Source organism: Triticum dicoccoides, chromosome 7B (assembly GCF_002162155.2).
Source record: "Triticum dicoccoides isolate Atlit2015 ecotype Zavitan chromosome 7B, WEW_v2.0, whole genome shotgun sequence".
In the NCBI taxonomy this organism is placed as follows: Eukaryota; Viridiplantae; Streptophyta; class Magnoliopsida; order Poales; family Poaceae; genus Triticum; species Triticum dicoccoides.
Genome location: NC_041393.1, coordinates 69,246,748 through 69,255,025, shown reverse-complemented (window position 1 = coordinate 69,255,025; position 8,278 = coordinate 69,246,748). Strand labels below are relative to the sequence as shown.

The window sequence follows — 8,278 nt, the reverse complement described above, 5'->3', positions numbered from 1 at the left end:
TCTTCAATGTCATGCTCTAATAGAATATAGCCCGAGCCGAAAGCAGTGAATGTACATAGAAGACGAGGTCTTACAACCATGGCCGATGCGCTCTGGTGGAGGTCTGTAGTCGCTCCGGTGGTTGTCACCATCGTCTTCGATCGATTCGCAGTAGAGCTCAGGTGGTCGCCGCCGTCTCCTCGCCGGTGTGAGTGGGGAAGAGGGGAGAGAGCGGAGAGGATGGGAGGTGAGGGTAATTTATGACAACGTGTTTGGAAACAATGCGATGTCTCGAGACCGCACCAACGCGTGCAACTGCCCATGCCCACGTGCCTAGGGTTGCACCGCTCGGGCCTCGTTGAGGAAAAGTGGACGATTTGAGCATTCCCAGGGATGTAGGCCCAGAGGTGCTTTAATCTTCGTGCTATGCAGGCTCAATAGCGAATGTGTTGGAATTTGTGTTGGCCTTTAGCCCAAATCCCAACTAAAATTTTGAAATTCTCTTGGCTCATTCATGCACACATGTGAGTGGTGTGAGTGAGACTAAATTTTAGTCCCACCCCGGAAGTTGAGAGAGACTTGCACCTCTTTATAAGGTGAGTTCTTCTACCACTTGTATGAGCATGAGAAGAGGAGACCTACATGTGTGCTCCTCCTCCTCACTCGCCTCGCCATGCCACGCCTCGTCACGACGCGCCACGGTTTGCGGGAATGAGCCGAGCCAAGGATAGAGCTATGCACGTTATCTATACTTTTTCTGCTCGGGAAAATTAGAGTCATCAATTAATAATTAACGACCACATTAATTATTGAACCGTTTCCAACTCTTTTGGATCACGACCTACCCGGCCCGCACTATATAGTCAGGCAGACGTCTACCCTAGCCGCCGCCGCATCGTATGGTTTTGCACCACCATTCGAGACCATTACGCCGCCACACAAATCTTCTCCATCCCTCCTTCCGGTGTGCACCGCGAGAAGGGACAGCAGGCCTCTGAAACCCTCCCTCTCATGATCCTGTACGGGAGAGGGGTGATCATGTTTTGGGGAGCGCACTCGTGCGACTGCTGGCAGTGACGACTTCGCCGACGACGACTTTTTCCCCGACCTCGATAACCTCTTCCTCAATGACATGGCTGACAACATCAACATTGGCGGTCCGGCTCCCGCTGCACCGTATGTGATCTTGTCCTCCTTGTTCGAGATCGTGCTAGAATTCTTAGTTCTAGTATGTGCCCTATATTTGATCTGTTCATCTACTATGCTAGTCCGCATGATTAGTTTAATATCTGTTTTCATCATCATGATTTATTTACTGTTTGTTCGGATTAAATCTCGTAGTAATTTGCTCATATTTTCAACACTCCAAAAACCTGATTATAGGCAATTTACTCTAAGCAGTTTTGCTGCGCATCTGAAGCCGCCTACCTTTAAGGGGGTGCAATATAAGAGGTGGCGCATGAGAGAAGTTTACCGGTTCCAGACCATGTACTGCTATGATGCCACCAATGGCAAGCTCGAGGGCGATCTTAATCCTGCACAGCAAGAAGCTTTTGAGAAGATCGGTGCCCTCTTTAAAGATGCCCTTCTGAGTGTTCTTTACGATTCCGTTGTGGATTCATATATGTCGTTTGACAACAGCAAGGACATGTGGGCTGGACTCGAGGCCAAGTTTGGGGCCTTGGACGCCTGCAGCGAGTTGTACATCATGAGAAACTCTATGACTACAAGATGACTGATGAGTGCTTTGTTGTCCAGCAAGCTCATGAGATACAGTCGCTCGCAAAGGAACTTGAGTACTTCAAGTGTGTATTGCTGGAGGCATCATTGCCAAGCTTCCACCTTCGTGAAACAATTTTTCTACTTCCCTGAAACACAAGAGACAGGAGTTCTCCGTTTCAGATCTCATTGGTACTCTTGATGTTGAAGAGAAGGCGATAGCACAAGACACACGTGCTCGAGTTGCTGAGGGAGCTTCTAGTGCCCACATGGTACAAAAGAAGAACTTCCAGCCGAACAAGTTTAAAAATGACAAGAACAATACTCGGGGCAAAGGCATGTTTGATGCAAAGAACAAGCCTTCACATTCTACCAACTTCAAGAGGAATTCTCGTAAGAAGGGGAAGGGACTTTGCCATGTATGTGGTGACCCAAATCACTGGGCTCCAAAATGTCCTAACCGCTTTGAGGAGCGCAAACATGAAAAGAGCGGCAAGTCCGCTAATGTTGTCATCGGTGATACTGATATGAAGGAATCTGGGTACGGTTTCTTCCTAACATCTTTTCAGTATTTCAATCTCCTGTATGGTTAATTGACACTAGTGCCAATGTACATGTTTGTGCTGACGCCTCCATGTTTTCTTCTTACCAGGCCACAGGGACTTCTCCCTTGCTGATGGAGAACAAGTCACATGCCATTGTTCGAGGTGTCGGTACGGTTGCTCTGAAGTTTACTTCGGGGAAGACCGTGCGTTTGAAGAATGTTCATCATGTGTCGTCCGTCAATAAGAATCTCGTCAGCGGTTCCCGTTTATGTCGAGATGGTTTTAAGTTGTTTTTTGATTCCAATAAAGTTGTAATTTCCATGTGTGGACAATTTGTTGGAAAAGGCTATGAGTGCGGAGGCTTGTTCTGCCTATCTTTGTCAGATATTTGCACTAAAGTTATTAATAACGTTCGTCACAATAATGAGTCTCATATTTGGCATTCACGACTTTGTCATATTAACTTTGGTTGCATGATGCGACTAGCAAATATGAATTTAATTCTGAAAATCCCAACTATCAAAGGCTCCAGGTGCCAAGTATGTGTGCAAGCTAAGCAACCTCGCAAGTCCCATAAGAATGTAGAGAAAAGAGACTTGGCGCTACTAGAGTTTATACATTCTGATCTTTGTGAGATGAATGGCATGTTGACAAAAGGTGGAAAGAGATACTTCATGACGTTGATTTATGACTCTACTAGATATTGTTATGTGTATCTTCTGAAATCAAAAGATGAGGCTTTAACTTTCTTCAAAAATTATAAAGCTGAAGTGGAGAACCAACTTGATTGGAAAATTAAACGGCTAAGGTCTGATCCTGAGAGTATTTTTCTAATGAATTTGATTTGTTTTGTGCAGAACATGGTATAATCCATGAGAGGAAGCCTCCCTACTCACCTCAATTGAATGAGGTGGCCGAAAGAAAGAACCGAACTCTAACTGATTTGGTTAACGTCATGTTAGACACATCGGGTCTTTCCAAGGAATGGTGGGGGAGGCGCTAATGACTGCTTGTCATGTCCTAAATCGAGTTCCCACAAAGCATAAGACCATGACTCCATTTGAGGAATGGGAAAGGAAAAGGTTGAAACTCTCTTACCTACGTACTTGGGGTTGTTTGGCAAAAGTCAATATACCAATTCCCAAGAAGCATAAGCTTGGACCAAAAACAGTGGATTGTGTTCTTCTGGGCTATGTTTTTCATAGCATTTGCTATAGATTTTTGACAATAAATTCTGAGGTATCCAGCATGCATGTTGGTACGATTATGGAGTCGAATGATGCAACTTTCTTTGAGGACATATTTACTATGAAGGATATGTCGAGTTCATCAAATCAGGAGATACCTACTCCATCTAGTGAGGAATTCGTTGTAATTCCTGAACCCGCCATTGCAATGGAACATGTTGGGAATCCTGTTGAGGGTGATAATGAAACTCCTGTAAGGAGTAAGAGACAGAGGACTACAAAGTCCTTTGGTGATGATTTCATTCTGTACCTCGTGGATGACACACCCAGGACTATTTCAGAAGCCTATGCATCTCCTGATGCTGACTACTAGAAGGAAGCTGTTCGTAGTGAGATGGATTCCATCTTAGCTAACGGAACCTAGGAGATAACTGACCGTCCTTATGGGTGCAAACCTGTAGGATGTAAGGGGGTGTTCAAGAAGAAGCTTAGACCTGATTGTACGATTGAAAAGTACAAGGCACGGCTTGTGGCTAAGGGTTATACCCAAAAAGAAGGTCAAGACTTCTTTGATACTTACTCAGTCGTGGCTAGACTGACTACTATTCGGGTGCTACTATCACTAGCTGCCTCACATGGTCTTCTCGTTCATCAAATGGACGTTAAGACGACTTTCCTCAATGGAGATTTGAAGGAGGAAGTTTACATGGATCAGCTAGATGGCTTTGTAGTACCTGGTCAGGAAGGAAAGGTGTGGAAGTTATTAAAGTCTTTATATGGCCTTAACCAAGCTCCTAAGGAGTGGCATGAGAAGTTCTAAACAACATTAACTGCTGCCGACTTTGTAGTAAACGATGGTGACAAGTGTGTGTACTATCGCCATGGTGGGGGCGAAGGAGTTATTCTTGTCTATATGTCGACGACATACTGATCTTTGGAACCAAACTTGATCTAATCAAAGAGGTTAAGGATTTCTTATCTCGTTGTTTTGAGATGAAGGATTTAGGAGTAGCTGGTGTTATCTTAAATATCAAGTTGTTGAGAGATGAGAATGGTGGAATCACACTACTTCAGTCTCACTATGGGAAAAGATCTTGAGTCGTTTTTGGTATAGCGACTGCACGCCTTCTCCAACTCCATATGATGCTAGTGTGTTGCTTAGAAAGAATCGACGGATTGCTAGAGATCAACTGAGGTATTCTCAAATTATTGCCTCGCTTATGTATTTGGCAAGTGCCACGAGGCCTGACATCTCTTTTGCTGTGTGCAAGATGAGTCAGTTTGTGTCAAAACCGGGAGATGATCATTGGCGTGCGCTTGAGAGAGTTATGCGCTACTTGAAAGGTATTGAGAGCTATGGGATTCACTACACCGGGTATCCAAGGGTACTGGAGGGTTATAGTGACTCAAGCTGGATATCTGATGCTGATGAGATTAAGGCCACAAGTGGTTTTTTTTACACTTGGTGGTGGCGTTGTTTCCTGGAAGTCTTGCAAGCATACCATCTTAACGAGGTCAACTATGGAAGCAGAACTCACAGCATTAGACAGTGGCACTGTTGAAGCAGAGTGGCTTCATGAGCTCTTGATGGACTTACCTATGGTTGAAAAACTAATACCCCCTATCCTGATGAATTGTAATAATCAAACTGTGATCGCCAAGATAAACAGTTCTAAGGATAACATCTCAAGGCATGTGAAGAGGAGACTAAAATCTGTGAGAAAATTGAGGAACTTCGGAGTTATTGCGTTGGATTGTATCCAAATGTCGAAAAACTTGGCAGATCCCTTCACAAAGGGTTTATCACGTAATGTGATAGATAATGCATCGATGGAGATGGGTTTGAGACCCACCGTATGGGTTGTCCATAGTGGCAACCCATTCTATGTGATCGAAGATCCCATGAAGTAGAATGGGAGAGAAGCTATTGGTCAGCTGAGAGGAGAGTATCCCTATTTCAATTATCCCACTCCGTGAAGATGCAATACTCTCCTGATCGGCATGGCAGGTTGATAGTTATCTTAATGTGTTCCGAGTGGCTTATTTGAGTAAGCAGAGATGTTGTCCTCCAGAGCATCTCCTAAGGAACACACCTATATGAATTTAACTGTTAACGTCGCAATCTGTGAGAATTGGGTGTTCTCTAATAATTTCATGAAAGGCCCTGGAGTATGACGTATACGCTACACCTGCGGGGAAGCCTTGCGGCAACCCAGTATCGGTCGAGAATCTGTGTGAAACTAGTCTCGCGGAAAACTTGTAGTTCAAGGCATAGTCCACTATTCAAGTTGTGATCTAGTCTAGCATAAACCTCTAACTGGAAGTTCAACTTTACAGTCTTCACTAAGCATCGGTATATAAACAATGTTTTGGAACTAAGTGATGAGATGTGCCAATGAGACTTTGTGGGGGATTGTTGCAATTTGCTAGTAGGCCTTTGGCCCAAAGCCCAACTAAAATCTGAAATTCTCTTGGTCCATTCATGCACACATGTGGGTGGTGTGAGTGAGACTAAAGTTTAGTCCAACCCCAAAAGTTGAGAGAGACTTGCACCTCTTTATAAGGTGAGTTCTTCTACCACTTGTATGAGCATGAGAAGAGGAGACCTACATGCGCGCTCCTCCTCGCTCGCCCCGCCACACAACGCCTCGCCACATTACGCCGCGGGTTACGGGAATGAGCCAAGCCGAGGATAGAGCTATGCACGTTGTCTATATTTTTGCTGCTCGGAAAAAAATAATGAGTCATTAATTAATAATTAATAGACGCGTTAATTATTGAACCTTTCCGGTTCTTTTGGATCGCTGGGTTTTACTCCCATGACCTATCCGGTCCGCATTATAGAGTCAGGCAGACGTCTACCCTAGCCGCCGCCGCATCGCATGGTTTCGCACCACCGTTCCAGATCATTGCGCCGCCACGCAAGTCTTCTCCATCTCTCCTTTTGGCGTGCACCGCGAGAAGGGACAGCAGGCCTCCAGAACCCTGCCTCTCGTGATCTAGTATGGGAGAAGGGCGATAAGGTTTTTGTGGAGCGCACTCGCGCAACTGCTGGCAATGACGACTTCGTCGGCAACGACTTCTTCCCCGACCTCGGTAACCTCTTCCTCAACGACATGGCAGACAACATCAACGCTGGCGGTCCTGCTCCTACTGCACTGTATGTGATCTTCTCCTCCTTGCTCGAGATCGTGCTAGAATTCTTAGTTCTAGTCTGTGCTCTAGATTTGATCTGTTCATATACCATGCTGGTCCGCATGATTAATTTAATCTCTGTTTTCGTCGTCATGATTTATTTACTGTTTGTTCGAATTAAATCTCGTAGTAATTTTCTCATATTTTTGACAGAGAATGCGGGTAACCAAACGGGCTTTTTTTTCCGCGGGGCCTGGCTTGGGTAGATGCAGCCTACCAAACGCGTCCTTTGGCTCCTAGGTCCGGATCCACGGGTATATTCTACCATGGGTTCGTGTGACTAAACATATTTTGGTTGGAATAGTCGCTTGGCCCACCGCGTCTGCCGGTGTACGGTTTTATATGTACGGCGTTACCAAAACAAATGACCATTTATTGCATAGTGGACAGGATGAAATGGGTCACACAACTAAAAAAAGTGACGAAAGACGATGATGTCGAAAAATAAAAAAAGTGACGACACGCGATTGCAACCTTAAAACAAAAACCATTGGCCATTACTTCACATCAAGAAGCTCCACCGAGCCACCTACTTGGCGGCCGCGGTATCAGCAGTAGCCCAGCGAGCCCGCAGCAGCCCGGCGAACTCCAGCATGCTGCTCATGGGCGGCTTCACCGTCTTGGCCGCCTCCGTCTCCAGGAACCTCTCAGCCCACGCGGCGAAGCGCGGGGTCCTGCCCTCGTCGATGACCGTCACGCCGAACATCTCCCTCAGCGCGTCGAACCAGAAGAGCTGGCACCCGAGCGCGAGGTCGAAGTACCCGATGGAGTCGCCGCCGGAGGAGAAGGGCGAGCAGGCGGAGAAGGCCTCCTCCATGGGCGCGAGCACCACGAGCCTGGCGGCGAGCTTTTGCGCTCTGTCCTCCTCCGTGGCCGCGCGCAGGATGGCTAGCCACGCAGGGAACAGCTTGTCGTCGACGTAGGCGGCCCAGAAGCGAGCGACGGCACGGTCGTAGGGGCCGGTGGGGAGGAGCGGGGGGACGCCCGCCCCCACCCAGACCTCGTCGACGTACTGCACGATGGCGACGGACTCGCAGATGGGCTTACCGCCGTGGATAAGCACCGGGACCTTCTTGTGCACCGGGTTGGACGCGAGGAGGAGGTCGCTCTTGTTCACCAGGTCCTGCTCGAGGTACTCGTAGCTCACGCCCTTGACGTGCAGCGCCATGCGTACGCGGAGCGTGAACGGACTCACCGACCCGCCCAGTAGCTGCAGATCTCCTTCACCAGCCATGGTTTTCTTCCTTCCCTTCGATCACTTGCTCTTTGGCGCTGGTAGACTACTGTCCTGTGTATGTGTTCTTCCTAACTTGATCTGAGCTTGTTGTTTATATAGCACAAATTGAGCTGAGCAGTTGTTGAAGGAGGATTAAGCTACGCCCGGCTGCTAGAGCAATGGAAATACATTATACATACTATAGTGGGTCTATGTCTATGTGACGCAGCATGCACTCAGATTAGTTAACTGCGGAAGAGACAGTTCATGCATGGTTGGTGTACGCGAGCATCCCATGATTTCTGTTCATCGTACTCTTTCGTTGGATTGTTTTCATTTCGTCCAGCGTACTCTTTCATCGGATTTGAGGAGAGAAATCGCTTTCCAATTTAATACGGGCAGGAAGCCGGCATTTGTTCCGAGGAGATCGATTAAAA

General features: G+C 46.9%; 1 protein-coding gene across 1 annotated transcript; it reads right to left on the bottom strand.

Moving 5' to 3' along the window:
- Positions 1–6,977: 6,977 nt before the first annotated feature.
- On the bottom strand, positions 6,978–7,895 carry LOC119341623 (probable glutathione S-transferase GSTU6). Its single transcript, XM_037613494.1, has one exon. It carries the CDS (start codon positions 7,857–7,859, stop codon positions 7,155–7,157), a length of 705 nt encoding a protein of 234 aa, XP_037469391.1. The 5' UTR covers positions 7,860–7,895; the 3' UTR covers positions 6,978–7,154.
- Positions 7,896–8,278: the final 383 nt, after the last annotated feature.

Excerpts from the sequence above, each read along its gene's own strand:
- LOC119341623 (XM_037613494.1), bottom strand. The coding sequence starts at position 7,859 with ATGGCTGGTGAAGGAGATCTGCAGCTACTGGGCGGGTCGGTGAGTCCG.